Raw genomic sequence first — 21,030 nt, 5'->3', positions numbered from 1 at the left:
TTTCAATGAAATTAAGTGTACTATCAAGCTAAGCGTCAGTTTTCAATGGAATCAAGTGTACTATCAAGCAGACTGTCAGTTTTCAATGGAATTAAGTGTACTATAAGGCTAACCGTCAGTTTTCAATGGAATTAAGAGTAGTATCGAGCAAACTGTCAGTTTTCAATGGAATTATGTGTACTATCAAGCTAACTGTAAGTTTTCAATGGAATTAAGAGTACTGCCAAGCTAACTGTCAGTTTTCAATGGAATCACGTGTACTATCAAGCTAACTGTCAGTTTTCAATGGAATTAAATGTACTATCAAGCAAACTGTCAGCTTTTCCATGGAATTAAGTGTACCATCAAGCTAACTGTAAGTTTTCAATGGAATTAAGAGTACTATCAAGCTAACTGTCAGTTTTCAATGGAATTAAGAGTACTATCAAGCTAAGTGTCAGCTTTTTAATGGAATTAAGAGTACTATCAAGTTAACTTAAAGCTTTTTAATGGAATCAAGTGTACTATCAAGCTGACTAATTTCTTTTAAATGGCAATAAGTGAGCTATCAAGTTAGCTGAGAGCTTTTTAATGGCATAAAGTGTACTATCAAGTTAACTGTCAGATGTTTAATGGTATTAAGTGTAATATTAATCTCTTGACAATTCTATCATTATCTACTGGTATAATTTTGGATGGATAGAATTGCCTATTACTCAGCTTGCTGACAAAGAGCAGACCCACTTGCTCTACTGACGATAGTTAAAAGATTTGAGTTGATATCAGGTATGATAAACGAAGAATGTCTCTTTATAAGTAAAGTATTGTTTTAAACTATATATATATATATATATATATATATATATATATATATATATATATATAAATGTATATATATATATATATATATATATATATATATATATATATATATATATATATGTATTTATACATATATACATGTATATACGAATATATATATATATAAATATATATTATATATATTTATTTATGTATATATAGATATATATATTTATATATACATATATATATATTCATATATACATACACACACATATATACATATATATATGTATATATATATATATATATATATATATATATATGTATATATGCACACACACATATATATATATATATATATATATATATGTATATATACACACACACACACATATATATATATATATATATATATATATATATATATATATATATATATATATATATATATATATATATATATATATATATTACGTTTAAGCGTTTTTAGTTTCTTCCATTTTGTCTCTATCTATATCAGAGGATAGGTATATAATACAAACTAGCTGTAGTTGATACATAAAGCAAACCTAGTGCTTTGTATAAGCACCCAATGCATTGTCAAAACATCGACTCTCACTGTGATTTCAAAGCTTATGACTTCAAACATTTGCAATTAATATAAGCATTTCAACAAGTCACATATAGTAAATATTTTTAACGAAATGTACGATAGTTTGAAATTCGTGCTGCATGAGGTATAATGACTTCTAAAATAGTCGAGTTATTGTGGATGTAGGTTCGTCGAACACGGTTCGATAGATAGGTGTTTGAAGTGATGTTCGATTATGTGAACGGGGTTGTCGAACACGTTCTTCGAACGGTTCGAAGAAAGTCTTTTCTCGCCTAACTTTTGTGGAAGGGGCTTCATTGCCCACAAACCTTATGACATTGTGACTGACTCCACCTCTTCGAACCGTTTCACAAGCAGGTTCGACGAACAATTCGACCGCGTAAACCCCGCTTAAGTTTATTGCCCCAACACTCATTGAAGGCCAGCCCATCATTAAACCATAAAGTGGGAACGTGATAATCACTGGCACTAGAACATAACCTTTGCTTCTCACCGACAGGATAAATTTCAACCATTATTTCCAGTTGGTTCTTTGATCTGACTTCTATACTATAACGTGAAAAACATCACTTTGGGTTATTTCATATCTATAGTTTATTTCCTTGTTTCTTTTCCTCACTGGGCTATTTTCCCTTGTTGGAGGCCTTGGGCTTGTAGCATCCTGCTTTTCCAACTAGGGTCGTCACTGATCTTGTAATAATGATAATAATTATGCTATTTCATCAATTTAAAATGGTAAAAACACAACTTTCGGCTCTGACTGTGTCCCTAATGAAGTCGCCTGGAGTGTTTTATAACGCCTATTAAGCTGGATAAGAGATCAGCTAAGCCTGGGGAGGAGAGGGGGATTAGAGAGGAGGAGTGGGGGAGGAGTGAGGGGAACGTCCTCATTCCCCTCACGTGACCAAAAGCCGCCGATGTTGATCCTGTGAGGTAAGAGGCCTTTATGACCATTTTATGAGGAGACGTTTCGCCTTGATGAGGTCGTGAGATAAGTGAAGTATATACAGGTACGATTACCATTGCAATATTGCAAGGAATTCTATAGTCAATTCTTTTTAGTGAGGCGCATTTGCGCTGAATCGCAGGGGTTTCCTTTCAGCTGGGAAAGGTTTCCTGCTATCTGATTGGTTAGAATTATCTTGTCCAACCAGTCAGCGATCAGGAAACTTTTCCGAGCTAAAAGAGCACCGATGCGAGTCGGTGCAAATCTGCCTCGCTAAAAAAAATTAACTATAGTTTCTTTGCTTCTTCCTTTGATTATTATATTCTACTATTTATATATTATTATTATTATTATTATTATTATTATTATTATTATTATTATTATTATTATTATTATTATTATTATTATCATTTCTATTATTATTACTAGCTAAGCTCCAACCCTGGTTGGAAAAGCGAAATGCTATCCAAGGTCTCCTACAGGGAAAGATAGCCCAGTGGGGAAAGGAAATAAGGAAATGAATAAACAATATGAAAAGTAATGAACAATCGAAATCAAACATTTGAAGAACAGTAACAACATTAAAACAGATCTTTCTTATCTAAACTATGAAAAAAGAGACTTACGTCAGCCTATTCAACATAAAAACAATTGGTGCAAGTTTGGCAGGGGGTTATGTTTTCGCCCTTGTTTGTGTGTTGTTAGTGTGTGAGTTTGTTTATGAACAGCTTCCTGGCCACAATTTCAATCGTAATGAAATTTGCAGGGATTAACTGTTATGTTAAAAGCTGGAATTTATTAAATTTTGGAAGGTCAAGGTCACGGTTGAGCAAAAGTTCGAAATATAAGCTACGACGGCGAAGGTCTACGCTCTACTGAGTGCCCCTCTTGTTTATTACCTCAGCCAACGAAGTTGGCAGGAGATTAGGTTTTCATCCCAGTTTGACCGTTTGTTTGTTTATTTGTGAACAACTCCCTGGCCAAAATTATACTCAAAGAGTAGTCAAACTTTCAGGAATTAATTGCCGAGACGAAAAAGTGATTAAGTTTTGAAAGTCCAACATCAAAGGTCAAGGTCAAGATAAAGGTCGAGCAAAATGTCGACCAAAATAAGCTGTCGTGGTGGAGGTGTGCACTCTCTGAGTGCTTTTCTAGTTTATCTATGTATCTCATTGTTTATCTAACTACTTATTCCATCAGTTATCTATCTATCTATCTATCTATCCATTAATCTCTATTTTTATTAAATTACTTATTGCATCCTTTAACTATCTATCACATTGTTTATCAAATTAATTATTTTATCCCACTATCTATATCATTGTTTATCAAATTACTTATTCTATCTATCTATCTATCTTTCTCTCTGTCTATCTATCTATCTATCTATCTGTCTTTCTCTTGGTCTATCTATCTATCTATCTATCTCATTGTTATCAAATTACTTATTTTATCTATCTATCTATCCATCCATCTCAATGTTTATTAAATTATTTATTTCATTTATCTATCTATCTATCTATCTATCTATCTATCTATCTATCAATCAATCTATCTATCTATCTATCTATCTATTTCATTGTGTATTGAATCACTTATTCCATTATTCATAAATCGAATAATTTATCCGGTTACTTTTTATGTTTAAAAAAGAAATAATTGTTTACGATGTAATTGAATGGTATTTTATTTGCTCACATTAAAATATGAAGGAGGAAAAGGTATATTACATTACAATAATTTTATCTAATTATTTACTGGATACCTTGAAAGACAGATAGATAGATAGATAGATAACTGAATAAACAGATAGATAGATAGATAGATAGACAGATAGACATTACACCTAGTTGATCTAGGAGTCATATCAGTACATCCCTGTGGTGGTGGCCGATGTGGTAACATCCCTAACTGGTGAACACCAGACTCGGGTACGAGTCTCGCTCAAATTCGTTAGTTCCTTTGGTAGCTGCAGCCTCACCATCCTTGTGAACTAAGGACGGGTTTTCTTTGCGAGAGCCTATAGGTCTACCTGCCGAGTCATCATCCGCCATTGCCTGGCCCTCGTTGGTCCTAGCTTGGGTGGAGAGGGGCTTGGTCGCTGATCATAGGTATATATGGTCAGTCTCTAAGGCATTGTCCTGGTGGCTACTGCACCTTGCCTCTGCCATTCATGAGTGGCCTTTAAACCTTTAAATCGAATTATTACATAATCCCAGAGAAGTTACATTAGACGGATATGACGTCCACAGTCTGTCGAATCATCTTCCTTATCACGAGCGAGGAAGACAGAGGTGCCGTCAATAGCTTCCAGGCCCCGAGTGTTAACAGCCTGGATCCCTGGAATCATTTCTCACTCTGACACCAGACTGGCTGTTACGTGGTCCCCTTCGCTGGAACCTAAAACGATTTCTCTTACTGGACAATAGAATTATCCTCTCATCTTCTCCTTGATCGACCTAAATTACGTCATTCACTGAATATTACCTTAAGTAAGGTTGAGATTGGATAAAAAGATGCATTGTCTTCTCTGGAAAAGTTTCACTTTCGCCCAATCCACAAAATAATAAACGAATGATAAGGACTATTCATAGCCTTCCAGAAGCTTTCATAATTAAACACAAACTTTATTTAGTAAAACCAAGATTTTGAAATCGTGGTAATGAGCCAAAGAAAGCAGACCACTGACGACAAATACAACCCAGTTCTTCTAAGAAGCAGTTTCATGGAAACCCTACAAATCGCCGAATCTGAGGAGAGTCCCCCGTCCTACGAAGCCATGTATCCAGCCGTTCCTAACCAAGGACCTACAGGACAGCTACGGACGCCGATAGTCCATCAAGCTCACGAGCTTCCTACGAACAGAGGAAACGAGGATGGTAAAAATATCAAAGAAAATGGCGGGAAAGCGATTGAGTCTGGGCAAGTAAAGAACGAAAATAAAGGGAGCATTTTAGAACACAAACTGACGTTTAGTGAATTTTCTAAATCGACTAAAGAAAAGATCATGACCCAAGCGACAGGATTGAAGGAGACCGCTGCTTCAGCTTTGAGGTATGTGGATATGTGAAGAGCATATTATTATTATTTTAACATCAAATTTCCCCAATAGCCTTCATCAGAACATAGAACAGAGGAATATGGACATGTGAGGACCATATATTCTCATTTTTACGTTGATTTTCTATTTTTTTTTTCTTTTTAAGAATTAAATGACCCCACCAGCCTTTACCAGTGCATAGAACAGAAGTATGTGGATGACCACATGATATTTTCATGTTGATTTTATTGTTTTTTTAGAATTAGCTGTCTTTATCAGTCTTTATCAGGCCATAGAACAGAGGTATTTGGACATACGAGGACCATAGTCTATCATTTTTTATGTTGTTTTTCTCTTAATTTTTGAGTGAATGTCTCCTACCTGCTTTAAAAAAATCAGCTAATTGAATCTCCTTTCCCTCATGCTACGTATCTTAAACTCAATATCCTTTTGGATTTTCTAATCTTATAGTCTTTTTTTTATTGTATTTTTTAATTAGCTGCCTTTATCAGTCTTTATCAGGCCATAGAACAGAGGTATTTGGACATACGAGGACCACAGTCTATCATATTTTTATGTTGTTTTTCTCTTATTTTTTGAGTGAATGTCTCCCACCTGCCTTAAAAAAAAATCAGCTAATTGAATCTCCTTTCCCTCATGCTACGTATCTTAAACTCAATATCCTTTTGGATTTTCTAATCTTATAGTCTTTTTTTTTATTGTATTTTTGAATTAGCTGCCTTTATCAGTCTTTATCAGGCCATAGAACAGAGGTATTTGGACATACGAGGACCACAGTCTATCATTTTTTTATGTTGTTTTTCTCTTATTTTTTGAGTGAATGTCTCCTACCTGCTTTAAAAAAATCAGCTAATTGAATCTCCTTTCCCTCATGCTACGTATCTTAAACTCAATATCCTTTTGGATTTTCTAATCTTATAGTCTTTTTTTTTTTATTGTATTTTTGAATTAGCTGCCTTTATCAGTCTTTATCAGGCCATAGAACAGAGGTATTTGGACATACGAGGACCCCAGTCTATCATTTTTTTATGTTGTTTTTCTCTTATTTTTGAGTGAGCGTCTCCTAAAAAACATCAGCTGATTGAATCTCCTTTCCCTCATGCTACGTATCCTAAACTCAATATCTTTATGGATTTTCTAATCTTATAGTCTTTTTCAGAAAATACCCCATTGAGTCTTCCTATTGCTACATATCTCAAACTCCGTATCGCTGTTGATTTCTAATTACTAGCATTTTTCTGTAAATAAATCACTCTCAAACTATTGATTTAAGTATTCGATGTTTTGATAATGGTGCTACTGTATATCCACGGTCCATATATATATATATATATATATATATATATATATATATATATATATATATATATATATATATATATATATATGTATAGACCTTGTGTATATCTCACAAGTCTTCCCTTCTCGTAGTCCTACGCACACTTCTCGCTTATCGGCCATAAATCTAGTAGTGAGCAATAAAAGTAATTCAGCTGGCAAATCGGCTCAATGCCAAAGCAGCAGGGATGATGGACGGTATTACAGCTATCTCATAGGTAGATAACGTAATTATAACTGAAGGTTGTAAACCGGAGAAAAAAAAAAAAAAAAAAAAAAAAAAAAAAAAAAAAAAAAAAAAAAAAAAAAAAAAAAACATCGTTCAGAGGAAATTAAGAGGATAGTTCTAGGCTGGATGGGAACTGCAGTTTCTGAATTGGTCTGTCAATTACATTATTATTATTATTATTATTATTATTATTATTATTATTATTATTATTGTTGTTGTTATTACTATTATTATTACTATTATTACTATTATTATTAAAAATATAAATATTTTGTTGTTATCAGAATCCTAATTAACAATGTTGTTGTTGTTATTATTATTATTATTATTATTATTATTATTATTATTATTATTGTTGTTGTTGTTGTTGTTATTACTATTATTATTACTATTATTATTATTATCAAAAATATAAATATTTTGTTCTTATCAGAATCCTAATTAACAATGTTGTTGTTATTATTATTATTATTATTATTATTATTATTATTATTATTATTATTATTATTATTATTATTATTATTATTATTAAAAATATAAATATTTTGTTGTTATCAGAATCATAATTACCATAAGAAATCGTTTCCTTTTGTCAGCGAGTTTTGCGAAACCACCACAGCGCACGGCTTCAGCCACATCATCAAGCCAGATCTTCACTTTTTCTTCAGAGCATTTTGGATGATTATCACCTTTGTAAGGTTAGTATTCTTTTAATTCTTTTGTAATTCAGTAGAGAAGCTTTTAGTTTATTTTGAAATATGTTTATTACCAATTCTAAGTGGATAATGGTGTGTGATAATTGGTTGATAATGAAATTGGCAATAGACTGTGAAGATGAGAGCATAGCTGGTTCGGCACAAAGTGGTTGCTAGAAAAGGGTATATGGTAAGTCACATTATCACCTTTGTAAGGTTAGTATTTTTGTAATTCTTTTGTAATTCAATAGAGTAGCTTTTAGTTTATTTTGAAGTATGTTTAACACCAATTCTAAGTGGATAATGGTGTGTGATAATTGGTTGATAATGAAAATTGCATATTTTAAGGACACTATTTAGTAATTAATCCATTTTTAATTAAGTATATTTTGAATATACAGTATATCAAATGTACGCTGGCATCACGAACTTCTGTTTGTGTACGCTGGCATCTAGAATTCTGTTTGGTTGACGATGTTGACATGTCAGTTCCATGTCGTTTAGTGAGGAAATCGAGCTATTTTCTTTTTATAACCCCTTCCCCCTTCCTCAACATATCTTGCTAGTTATTGCTTTCCCAGAATCTAAATAACCCCCTAATTAATGTGCAAGAAGGTGAGAACTGCAGGATTCCATTATATTGGAGTAAATGGAGAGCGTGGTGTTCTATACTATTACCAATACCAATTCTAAGTGGATAATGGTGTGTGATAATTGGTTGATAATGAAATTGGCAATAGACTGTGAAGATGGGAGCATAGTTGGTTTGGCACAAAGTGGTTGCTAGAAAAGGGTATATATATATATGGTAAGTCACATTACTACCTTTGTAAGGCCAGTATTATTGTAATTCTTTTGTAATTCAGTAGAGTAGCTTTTAGTTTATTTTGAAATATATTTGATACCAATTCTAAGTGGATAATGGTGTGTGATAATTGTTTGATAATGAAATTGGCAATAGACTGTGAAGAAGGGAGCAAAGTTGGTTTGGCACAAAGTGGTTGCTAGAAAAGGGTATATATATATATATATATATATATAATATATATATATATATATATATATATATATATATATATATATATATATATATATACCGAGGCACTTCCCCCAATTTTGGGGGGTAGCCGACATCAACAAATGAAACAAAAACAAAAAAGGGGACCTCTACTCTCTACGTTCCTCCAGCCTAACAAGGGACTCAACCGAGTTCAGCTGGTACTGCTAGGGTGCCACAGCCCACCCCTCCCACATTATCCACCTCAGATGAAGCTTCATAATGCTGAATCCCCTACTGTTGCTACCTCCGCGGTCATCTAAGGCATCGGAGGCAGCAGCAGGGCCTACCGGAACTGCGTCACAATCGCACGCCATTCATTCCTATTTCTAGCACGCTCTCTTGTCTCTCTCACATCTATCCTCCTATCACCCAGAGCTTCCTTCACTCCATCCATCCACCCCAAACCTTGGCCTTCCTCTTGTACTTCTCCCATCAACGGTTTATGGTAAGTCACATTATTACCTTTGTGGGGCCAGTATCATTGTAATGCTTTTGTAACTCAGTAGAGTATCTTTCAGTTTATTTTGAAATATGTTTAATATCAATTCTAATTGGATATTGGTGTGTGATTAATGGTTGAAAGTGAAAGTGACAATAGACTGTGGACATGGCAGCATTTCTGGTTTGATACCAAGGTCTATAGACCTCGTTTGGTACTAAGTGGGTACCGGACAAGGGTATTTTATGGTAATTCACATTATCTATTTACTGTATTTGTTGATGAAGCGTTATTAGCAGTTAGAAAAATGTTATTAGGCGTAGATGCAAAGCTGAGGGATTATTATTATTATTATTATTATTATTATTATTATTACTTGCTAAACTACAATCCTAATTGGAAAAGCAGGACACTATAAGCCCAAGGGTTCCAACATGGAAAATAGCCCAGTGAGGAAAGGAAACAGGGAAAAATAAAATATTTTACGAACAGTAACAACATTAAAATGAATATCTCCTATATAAACTATAAGAATTTAAAAAGAAAGACAAGAGGGAGAGTGTACCCTCAAGCAAGAGAACTCTAACCCAAGACAGTGGAAGACCATGGTACAGAGGCTATGTCACTAACCAAAACTAGAGAACAAGGGTTTGATTTTGGAGTGTCCCTTCTCTTAGAAGAGCTGCTTAGCATAGCTTAAGAGTCTCTTCTATCCTTACAAAGAGGAAAGTTGCCACTGAAAAATAACAGTGCAGTAACTCCTTGGGTGAAGAAGAATTGTTAGGTAATCTCAGTGTTGTCAGGTGTATGAGGACAGATGAGAATATGTAAATAATAGGCAAGATTATTCGGTGTCTGTGTAGGTAATGGGAAAATGAACCGTAACCAAAGAGAAGGATTCAATGTAGTACTGTCTGGCCAGATAAAGGCCCTATAGTCCATTTCTTTTATCGAGGCAGATTTGCACCGACTCGCAGCGGTGCCCTTTTAGCTCGGAAAAGTTTCCTGATCGCTGATTGGTTAGAATTATCTCGTCCAATCAATCAGCGATCAGGAAACTTTTCCGAGCTAAAACGGCACCGCTGCGGGTCGGTGCAAATCTGCATCGCTAAAAGAAATTGACTATAGTAATAATTGGATATAAACATTGTTTTCCATCATTAGCCTTTGCTTCTTGTGCACCATGGCTTACCAAGAGACGATGGACGCCTTCTTCATCAGGAGTCCCACGACGGAGATTAATTATAGAGACAACAGAGCCACTGGTCTGTATCTTCCTCACCTCACCGTCTGCAGTCTGACCGGGTTTTTAAAATCGAAATTGGAAGGTGAGTGAAAGTGATTAAATTTGACTCCTTTAGGTTTTGATTAGATTAGATTTTGAAATTTAGGTTTAATATAATTTCAAATTTTTGGATTAATGTGATTTGTTATCATTAACATTTTTCGTATCATGCACTTTTTGGTGAGTGAAAGGATATGATTAGTTTGGATTTTGAAATTTGATTTTATTACAATTTCATATTTGTTGATTTATGTAATTTTTTATCAATGATATTTATGGTCTTATGTATTTTTCTGTGAGTGGAAGCGATCATGAATATGACTTTTTTGTTTGATTAGTTAGGATTTTAAAATTTGATTTTATTATAATTTCATATTTATGGATTTATATAATTCTTTATCATTAATATTTTTGGTCTTATGTATTTTTCTTTTTATTAAAGTAGGTTTAGTTTGAATTTTTTTTTATATGAAGGTTTGAAATTATCCATTTATTGACGGTAACGATTGTTTAAAACTACTATATATGCAAGTGTAATTAACACCATTAAGAATATAAGGGAAATATAATATGAATTTGCCCTAAGATATAAATTTATGATTACTGTACATTTATTTTTTCGTTGAAATCATTCAATCAGTTCCCCTGAGACTCAGAGTATAAAATCTATTCTATAGTTATAGTTCCAATTGATATTATTAAAGAGAGTTTGTTTAAATAGAAATTAAAGATTAAATTAATGTTTTCCGCTCCTACAGGGAAGAATAGCCCAGTGAGGAAAGGAAACAAGGAAATAAATGAACTACATGAAAAGTAATAGACTATAAGAATAAAATATTTTAAGAACAGTAACAACATTAAATTGATCTTTCATATATCATCATAATCATCATCATCATTTCCTCTTACGCCTATGGACGTAAAAGGCCTCGATTAGATTTCGCCAGTCGTCTCTATCTTGAGCTTTTAATTCAATACTTCTTCATTCATCATTTCCTACTTCACGCTTCATAGTCCTCAGCCATGTAGGCTTGGGACTTCCATCTCTTCTAGTGCCTTGTGGAGCCCAGTTGAATGTTTGGTGAACTAATCTCTCTTGGGGAGTGCGAAGACCCTACCCAAACCATCTCCATCTACACCTCATCATGTTTCATATATAAACTATAAAAACTTGAAAAGTTAAAAAAGTAAAGAGTAATTTAAAAACTAATATTGAATATTAAAAAGTACAATGTATCTATTATGTAGAGTAATTTTAAAACTAATGTCGAATATTAAACAGTACAATATATCTGTTATGTAGAGTCATTTTAAAACTAATATCGAATATTAAACAGTACAATATATCTGTTATGTAGAGTCATTTTAAAACTAATATCGAATATTAAACAGTACAATTTATCTATTATGTAGAGTCATTTTAAAACTAATATCGAATATTAAACAGTACAATATATCTGTTATGTAGAGTCATTTTAAAACTAATATCGAATATTAAAAAGTACAATATATGTTATGTAGAGTCATTTTAAAACTAATATCGAATATTAAACAGTACAATATATCTGTTATGTAGAGTCATTTTAAAACTAATATCGAATATTAAACAGTACAATTTATCTGTTATGTAGAGTCATTTCAAAACTAATATCGAATATCAAAAGTACAATATATCTATTATGTAGAGTCATTTTAAAACTAATATCAAATATTAAAAGTACAATTTATCTGTTATGTAGAGTAATTTTAAAATTAATATCGAATATTAAACAGTACAATATATCTGTTATGTAGAGTCATTTTAAAACTAATATCGAATATTAAAAGTACAAAATATCTATTAATTCCAGAGTATAACGTCAGCAGTACCTTAGCTTCCTACGTGCTCATATCTGTACGAGGCCCGACCATCATTAGCTCGTCGCTGGCGACGAACCCCAGACTTTTTCTGGACCTGAAGGGTCAACTAACCGAGTACCTTGTGCAGCACGACATGACCCTCAGCGAATTGATCATCAAACTCTCTCCCAAGTAAATACTAAATGATAATCGTATTGAATTACATAGGAAATAATGTAATTTTAATCGGATATATTTTCGTCTTTTTTATTCACTTTGTTTCTGAAAAATGTGAAATATTTAATACTTTTGTAAGGAAATACAAATATTATTATTATTATTATTATTATTATTATTATTATTATTATTATTATTATTATTATTATTATCATTATTATTATTATTATTATTATTATTATTATTATTATTATTATTATTATTATTATTATTATTATTAGCTAAGTTAACCATCCCAGTTAGAAAACCAGGATGCTATAAGCCCAAGAGCTCCAACAGGGAAAAATACCCAAGTGAAAAAGGAAATAAGGAAATAATAAACTATATGAGAAGTAATGAATAAAAGATATGAAATATTTTGAAATCAGTAGCAACGTTAAATAGATCTGTCATATATAAAATATGAAGAGAGACTTATGTCAGCCTGTTCAACATAAAAACATTCGCTGCAAGTTTGAATTTCTAGTTCTAGTTTAGAGAGTTAATTAATTTTCTCTGTCGTAAGTAGTATCATCAATGTTCTAATTATCTTTTGCAGGTGTGAAGAGGTGATAGGCTTTTGTTACGCAGCTGATAAAATGTACCCAAACAAGTAAGTAACAGGATTAAAAAGTCAGAATTTTTCCGTTTTGATGGTATACAATTTCTGACAGAACTACAAACACCCACCTCTCTCTCTCTCTCTCTCTCTCTCTCTCTCTCTCTCTCAGCTGCGACCCACAATCGTCGACCGTTTTGGTAAAATGCAATTTCTGACCGAACTACAAACAACCACGTCTCTCTCTCTCTCTCTCTCTCTCTCTCTCTCTCAACGTTTAGATTAATTCGCTCTTCTTCTTCTTCTTCTTCTTCTTCTATTATTATTATTATTATTATTATTATTATTATTATTGTCATTATTATTATTATTATTTTTATTATTAGCTAAGCTACAACCCCAGTTGGTAAAGCAGGATTCTATAAGCCCAAGTACTCCAACAGGGAAAATATAGCCCAGTGAGGAAAGCAAATAATCAAATGAATAAACTACAAGAGAAGTAATCAACAATTAAAATAAAACATTCTAACAACGATAACGACACTAACCATTTATTATTATTACTATTATTATTATTATTATTATTATTATTATTATTATTATTATTATTAGCCAAGCTACAACCCTAGTTGGAAAAGCAAGATGCTATAAGCCCAAGGGCTCCAATAGGGAAAAATAGCTCAGTGAGGAAAGGAAATAAGGAAATGAATAAATGATGAGAACAAATTACCAATAAATCATTCTAAAAAGCAGTAACAGCGCCAAAACAGATATGTCCTACATAAACAATAAAAAGACTCATGTCAGCCTGGTCAACATAAAAACATTTGCTCCAACTTTGAACTTTTGAAGTTCTACTGATTAAACTTCTCGATTAGGAAGATCATTCCACAACTCTAATGATTTACATGTAGTATGATTGCTTCTTAATTTCCATATCTGAAATATTTATTTATTTATTTTCCAGCATGTGCTGTAAACAGTTCTTCCGTACTGTCATCACTTCGAGTGGCGTCTGTTTCACAACGACTGGTGGTAATGGATCCCACATCAGACAGGTTCTGTCCGGGATAAATGGTGGTTTGAAGATCGTCTTCCCTATTAAAGAACATGAATACATGGGTAAGTTCTCTCTCTCTCTCTCTCTCTCTCTCTCTCTCTCTCTCGCGCGCTCTCTCTCTCTCTCTCTCTCTCTCTCTCTCTCTATTATTTAGATTAATCTGATCTACCAAATGGAGTCTCTGCGGATGTTCTAAAAAGTCTCTCTCTCTCTCTCTCTCTCTCTCTCTCTCTCAACGTTTAAAATGGTGTCTTCGCAGATGGACTAAAAAAATTCTTTGAGACATTCAAAATAGTTGTAACTCTCTCTCTCTCTCTCTCTCTCTCTCTCTCTCTCTCTCAACGTTTAAATTGATTCTCTCTACCCAAGAGCAGATGGAGTCTCCTTGATGAAATAAAATGGCTTTGAGACACCCCCAAATCTCTCTCTCTCTCTCTCTCTCTCTCTCTCTCTGACGACAGGATCTTGCAAACATTCACTCCGCTTCAAAACTCTTATGTACTGGCAATACGAATATTTAGAAAACGATATTCTTAAATAATATAGTTTTTAAATAGTGAAATCATAGACTATTATAAAGTTCTATATTTATTTAAGACTCTTAATTAAAGACGATTCTGTGCATCTAATCTATTGACACTGAAATTGCTTTAATGTCTATTTTTGTCTCCCAATAGAATTAATTCATTTTCTTTGTTACAAGAGATAGAAAATGTTGAATGTTGACCTTAAAGTATAAGAGGTATAACCAAATTATTTAATGGTTTTCCTGAAAATGTAAATACAGTATACGGAACAATATATATATATATATATATATATGTGTGTGTGTGTGTATATATAAATATATATATACATATAAATTTATATATATATATATTATATATATATATATATATATATAGAGAGAGAGAGAGAGAGAGAGAGAGAGAGAGAGATGTGTGAGTGTGCGCGTGTGTGTGTGTGCATATATATATATATATATATATATAATAAACTAGTAAGTAGATATTGATATGGAAATGGTGTCAATATCCAATTTTAATGATTATTTTGATACTTTTTAAGGTTTTTAATATCTGAAATTTTTGTTTTAGTTTTCATATGATTAGTATTAATTGTTCTGAGCATTTTCAAATCAAAATGTCTATTACCATTATGAATTCAACTTCAAACCTATACAATTTTTCGATTGCTGAAAATACAATTAAATAATTTTCCCTTTAAGGAATGCAAACTGATTTCCACAGATATGAATCACTAATATTCCCAGTTCATGGGAGATGTATGCAAAATTCGTTTCAAACTTGTTAATATATACAAAATTAGATCCTTCAATATGCATCTTTTTACACGCCTTCTATAGAATACAACAACAATGTGGTCTTCACACCTTGGCTTTCCGAAGAAGGGGTCCAGGTTTCTATGGCTGACTACAGCATGACAGCCAGCACCTCTGTCGTCATGAATTCGGTTCGCATCGCTCCAAACATGGCTGCCACTGTGGCACTGACACTGGATACGGTGAGTCTATCTAGCAATAGGTTGGGTGTTTCAATGTTTTCATTTACGAAGTCTAACGCCTTGACGAAGGTTTAAAATATATATATTTTTTTACAGAATGAGTGGGTCATTATGGTAGATATGAAGTGCGTTGTTATCAATATAGATATCGACAATTACGTCAGTATTATTATCAGTATTATTGATATCATTAATATTTATATTCATTGATATTGATAAAATGGTTGATGTTAGTGTAGATTTTATTTAGTATTATAAAACAAGATAATGACTTTCTTAATGCAATTATCTAAGGAATTTTGTAATTTAGCTACCTACTATTATAAACAAACCTGTGTATTTTTCTCAACATCCGTCACAAGAAACATAAAACTATAAGCTACATGCAATTTGTCCTGTGTTGATAATAACCAAAATAAGCATATTTCCTGTTTCACTAATACCAAATTCGTAGGATAAAATATTTATAAGAAAATTGTTGTTGTGGCCTGATTGGTAACGTCTCTGTTTGGTGTTTGCCAGACGGGGGTTAGAGTCCCGCTCAGACTCGTTAGTGCTATTAGTGTCTGCAACCTTACCATCCTTGTGAGCTAAGGTTGGGGAGTTTGGGGGAGCCTATAGGTCTATCTGCTGAGTCATCAGCAGCCACTGCCTGGCCCTCCCTTGTCCTAGCTTGGGTGGAGAGGAGGGTTGGGTGCTGATCATATAATATATGGTTAGTCTCTATAGCATTGTCCTGATTGCTAGGGCAATGTCACTGTCCCATGCCTCTGCCATTCATGAGCGACCTTTAAACCTTTAAATCAATTTCTTCAGGTGGACCACACTGATCGCTACTCTAGCATCTGGCGATTGCCAAGCAAAGAGCCAACGTGTCTGAGTCAACAGGCTTACTTGCAGAAATCAGAGGAGGAGGTCGCCTACACAGAGAATAATCTCTACACGACTCTGAAGAACAGAAATTGCTCTCTAGAGTTTAGCAACTGTACCGTTATTCCGTCCAGATTTCAGAATGACTCTACAGGTAGAACTTGGCGAATTTCTGGCTTTTCTGTTGAATTACTGTACTGTCTGTTGTACCACTTTTAAGTCATTTCAGATTAATATTCCGTCAAAAATTTGTGTAGACAAAGTTCAGGAAATGTAAGACAGATATAAGAATTTGAAATTTATCATCCTCATAATTTGAAAAGTTAATTAAATCAATTATTTATTGTCTTTTTATAGCTTTCAGAATTCTCAGATCATGTCTTCAATGCAAATAAAGGGTTTATTTTAGCTGTCTCTTACCGAATCTAATTTAAAATCTTGTTTACATATGGAAAATCATCATGTTAAACAAAACGATCAGTGATTGGAGTAGCATTCGTACACTCTTGATTAATAGATCGTTAAACTTAACTATTTTTCTTTTTTTTAGCGGAGTGTACCCCACACGACATCCTAGAGCAGTACTTCAATGGGAGCCTTCAAGAATGCGTGAGCAGAAAAGTCCAGGAAAATGACATAAGTAAGGAGGACGAAAAGTTTTTTTTTTCTTCTGTAAAATATTGATTAACTTGTTGAAAAGTTTTAAATTTTGCTAATCTTTATCATTTAGAAATTATGATGGCTTTCTTTGCAAAAAGATCTTTGCATTCTTAAATGTGGTTCTATTTTTTGTATTTATTGTATTTATTTACTTACTTACTTACTTACTTACTTACTTACTTACTTACTTACTTACTTACTTAACTTATATTGGCTTTCTTTGCCAATAAATTTTGGAATCTTAAATGTAATTACATTTTACTTACTTACTTAGTTAATTGCTTACTTACTTATTTACAGGTGGAAAAATGTTCTGTACAACAAACACATACACACAGCAATTAAGTTACACAACTCTGAGTAACAGAAGCATTTCAAAATTCCAATCATCGGGATTAATACCAACGTGAGTCGTCGTTCCATATTTTCCCCTTATCTTTAATGATACGTTTTAAAGCAAGCCATTCACGATCAGTAATTACTGAAGGAATTCCTTCAAACTTGGGAAAACTGATCGTGAATGGGCTGCTTAACTCCGGATGTTTTACTTATCCTCTGCTGTCTTACTTTACCGCTTGTCTAAATAAAAATTAAGTCATATTGAGTCTGGTCAATACTTAGGTAGGTGACCATCAATGATATTTATCCTTGAGACTGGTAACGAAACATAGGATTTTTGAGGGTAGCGTGTCGCAACGCTGGAAAATCTGGCATAGAGGTTTAATAGCTCTTCTAATCAACTGGCTATATTCAACATTAGGAACTCTCAAATTGAAAATAATCTTCTTCTTGATTCAAATGATTAATGATATTTTCCTTGTTGACTTTTCCATCATGTCGTTATTTCGTATATGACCTATTTAGAAGCCTTGTATTTTTATAATTGACCTTTTTAAAAACCTGTTTTTTTGTCCTTTTAGAAGGTTGTTTTTTTTATATTTGCACTTTCTAGAACCCTAGTTTATATATTTGATCTTTTAAGAAGCCTAGTTGATTATATTTAACCCTTAGAAGCCTGGTTTTCGATATTTGACTTTTCTAGAAGCCTAATTAATATAATTGATCTTTTTAGAAGACTGTTTTATAATTGACGATTTAAGAAGCCTGTATTTTTATATTTGACCTTTATAGGAGTATGGTTTTTAAATTCGACCTTTTTTTAGAGGCCTGGTTTTTTATATTTGACCTTTTTAGAAACCTAGATTTTATATCTGATCTTTTTAGAAGCTTAGTTTTTTATTTTTGACCTTTTTAGAAACCTAGATTTTATATCTGATCTTTTTAGAAGCTTAGTTTTTTATTTTTTACCCTTTTAGAAGCCTGGTTCAATAGCATCCATATTTTACGAAATCTCCAGCTAGTCATTACCAATACGATAATGAGGATATATCGTTAGCTAACCATTCTAGATCAGGTTTATCAACATAGAAACTTGTTTTAATTTATCAGAACCAATTTCTTTTTTGACCAAATATTGCTAACAGTCTAATTCACTTCTTACAGGAACAGTTTGTCGATGGTAACAATATTCTACTCTCAGCTCCAGTACAACGAATTATTGGAACGAACGCCGGATTTCATAACTTGGTTCAGTAAGTGATTTTGTCTCTATAGTTTTCAGGATTTTTAGTAATTCACAGAGAGAGAGAGAGAGAGAGAGAGAGAGAGAGAGAGAGAGAGAGAGCAGGTTTAACTTAGTGTTTGGACGTTGATCATGTATGTATATGATTAGCTTCTAGGGCATAGTTCTGCATAACCACTGCCCCTTGCCTTTACCATTCATGAGGGACCTTTAAATCTTTAGAAGCTATCAGATGCAATTACCATTAACTAATCAAACTAGGATAACGGTACTCCAAAATCAAATTACTGTCCTCTAATAATAATAATAATAATAATAATAATAATAATAATAATAATAATAATAATAATAGTCTTGGGAGGTGCCATAGCCACTGTACTATGTCTACCACTCTCTTGGGTTAGAGTTCTCTTGCTTGAGGGTACACTCAGGCAAGCTATTCTATCTGTTTCCTTATTTCCTTTCCTCCCTGGGCTGTTTTCATTGTTGGAGCCGTTGGGATTACAGCATCCCACTTTTCCAACTAGAATTGTAGCTTAGCTAGTGATACTAATAATACCAATAACAATAACCTAAGAGTTCCATCCTTCTCTTCTTCTTCTCAAGGTAATCTAGGAGGCCAGATGGGTCTCTTCTTGGGAGCCTCTTTCATCACCCTAGTAGAACTGATGTTTGTGGTCCTGTACTTGATCAGGGTGTCGATCTTCCGAGCATTCAAGATCCTCTACTTCAAGACCAAGCGATTCCTAAGCGCGGAAATCGTGAACCAGCAGAAGTGCGGCGGAAAAGCACCAATAAGCGAGTGAATTTCAGTAAGTAGTTGTTTCAGGGTTTCAGAAAAGAGGTCAGATGGAAGAAATCGTTAAATTGTAGAAAGCCAATTCGTATATCAACGGATAGAGTTTCACAAAAGAGTGTCTGATGGAAGATATTGTTAAATCGTAGAAAGTCAATTTGTATATCAACGGATGGAGTTTCAGAAGAGGTCGGATGGAAGAAAGCGTTGAATCGTAGAAAGTCAATTCGTATATCAACGGATGGAGTTTCAGAAGAGGTCGGATGGAAGAAAGCGTTGAATCGTAGAAAGTCAATTCGTATATCAACGGATAGGATTTCACAAAAGAGTGTCTGATGGAAGAAATCGTTCAATCGTAGAAAGTCCATTCGTATATCAACGGATAGGATTTCACAAAAGAGTGTCTGATGGAAGAAATTGTTCAATCGTAGAAAGTCAATTCGTATATCAACGGATGGAGTTCCAGAAGAGGTCAAATGGAAGAAAGCGTTAAATTGTAGAAAGTCAATTCGTATATCAACGGATGGAGTTTCAGAAAAGAGGTCAGATGGAAGAAATCGATAAATCGTAGAAAGTCAATTCGTATATCAACGAATTGACTTTTCAGAAAAGAGGTCAGATGGAAGAAATTGATAAATCGTAGAAAGTCAATTTGTATATCAACGGATGGAGTTTCAGAAGAGGTCAGATGGAAGAAATCGATAAATTGTAGAAAGTCAATCCGTATATCAACGGATGAAGTTTCAAAAGAGGTCAGATGGAAGAAATCGTTCAATCGTAGAAAGTCAATTCGTATATCAACGGATGGAGTTTCAGAAGAGGTCAGATGGAAGAAATCGTTCAATCGTAGAAAGTCAATTCGTATATCAACGGATGGAGTTTCAGAAGAGGTCAGATGGAAGAAATCGTTCAATCGTAGAAAGTCAATTCGTATATCAACGGATGGAGTTTCAGAAGAGGTCAGATGGAAGAAATCGATAAATCGTAGAAAGTCAATCCGTATATCAACGGATGGAGTTTCAGAAGAGGTCAGATGGAAGAAATCGGTAAAAATCTGGCAACATTTTACCAGGATTTTTACTGTTTTTTACGGCAAATTTTGAACAATGTACCAAAACAGAGTCCTCCAAGAGACAACTATCACAGGCAATTTAATTCTCTCTCTGTTTGGATGGCAAGAACGGTGTCTGTACTAATCTCACAGTGCTGTTCATGAAATCATTTTCCATTTCTAAATAAAGTGAAATTGGAAGAAATAATATTAATAATATTATTACTACATCAATTGGATCTCTCTCTCTCTCTCTCTCTCTCTCTCTCTCTCTCTCTCTCTCTAATAAGTTAGACTCTAAATGCTTAAAATGAATCACTCTACCCAAGAGCGAACTGAGTCTCCCCGGATGGACTAAAAAGTCTTTGGGACATCCAAAATCCTTGTAACTCCTTGTAACACTCATTTGTTTTGATTTTCGATA

General features: G+C 33.3%; 1 protein-coding gene across 1 annotated transcript; it reads left to right on the top strand.

The window, feature by feature from the left end:
* Positions 1–5,004: 5,004 nt before the first annotated feature.
* On the top strand, positions 5,005–19,876 carry LOC137629351 (acid-sensing ion channel 2-like). Its single transcript, XM_068360605.1, has 12 exons — positions 5,005–5,396; positions 7,567–7,668; positions 10,329–10,492; positions 12,300–12,480; positions 13,064–13,117; positions 14,031–14,185; positions 15,490–15,647; positions 16,464–16,671; positions 17,068–17,157; positions 17,478–17,583; positions 18,681–18,769; positions 19,366–19,876. Exons 1-12 carry the CDS (start codon positions 5,005–5,007, stop codon positions 19,563–19,565), a joined length of 1,899 nt encoding a protein of 632 aa, XP_068216706.1. The 3' UTR covers positions 19,566–19,876.
* The last annotated feature ends 1,154 nt before the right edge of the window (positions 19,877–21,030 follow it).

This window comes from Palaemon carinicauda, chromosome 37 (genome assembly GCF_036898095.1).
Source record: "Palaemon carinicauda isolate YSFRI2023 chromosome 37, ASM3689809v2, whole genome shotgun sequence".
In the NCBI taxonomy this organism is placed as follows: domain Eukaryota; kingdom Metazoa; phylum Arthropoda; class Malacostraca; order Decapoda; family Palaemonidae; genus Palaemon; species Palaemon carinicauda.
Note: the sequence above shows the minus strand (reverse complement) of the source record. Positions and strands in the feature narration are given on the sequence as shown.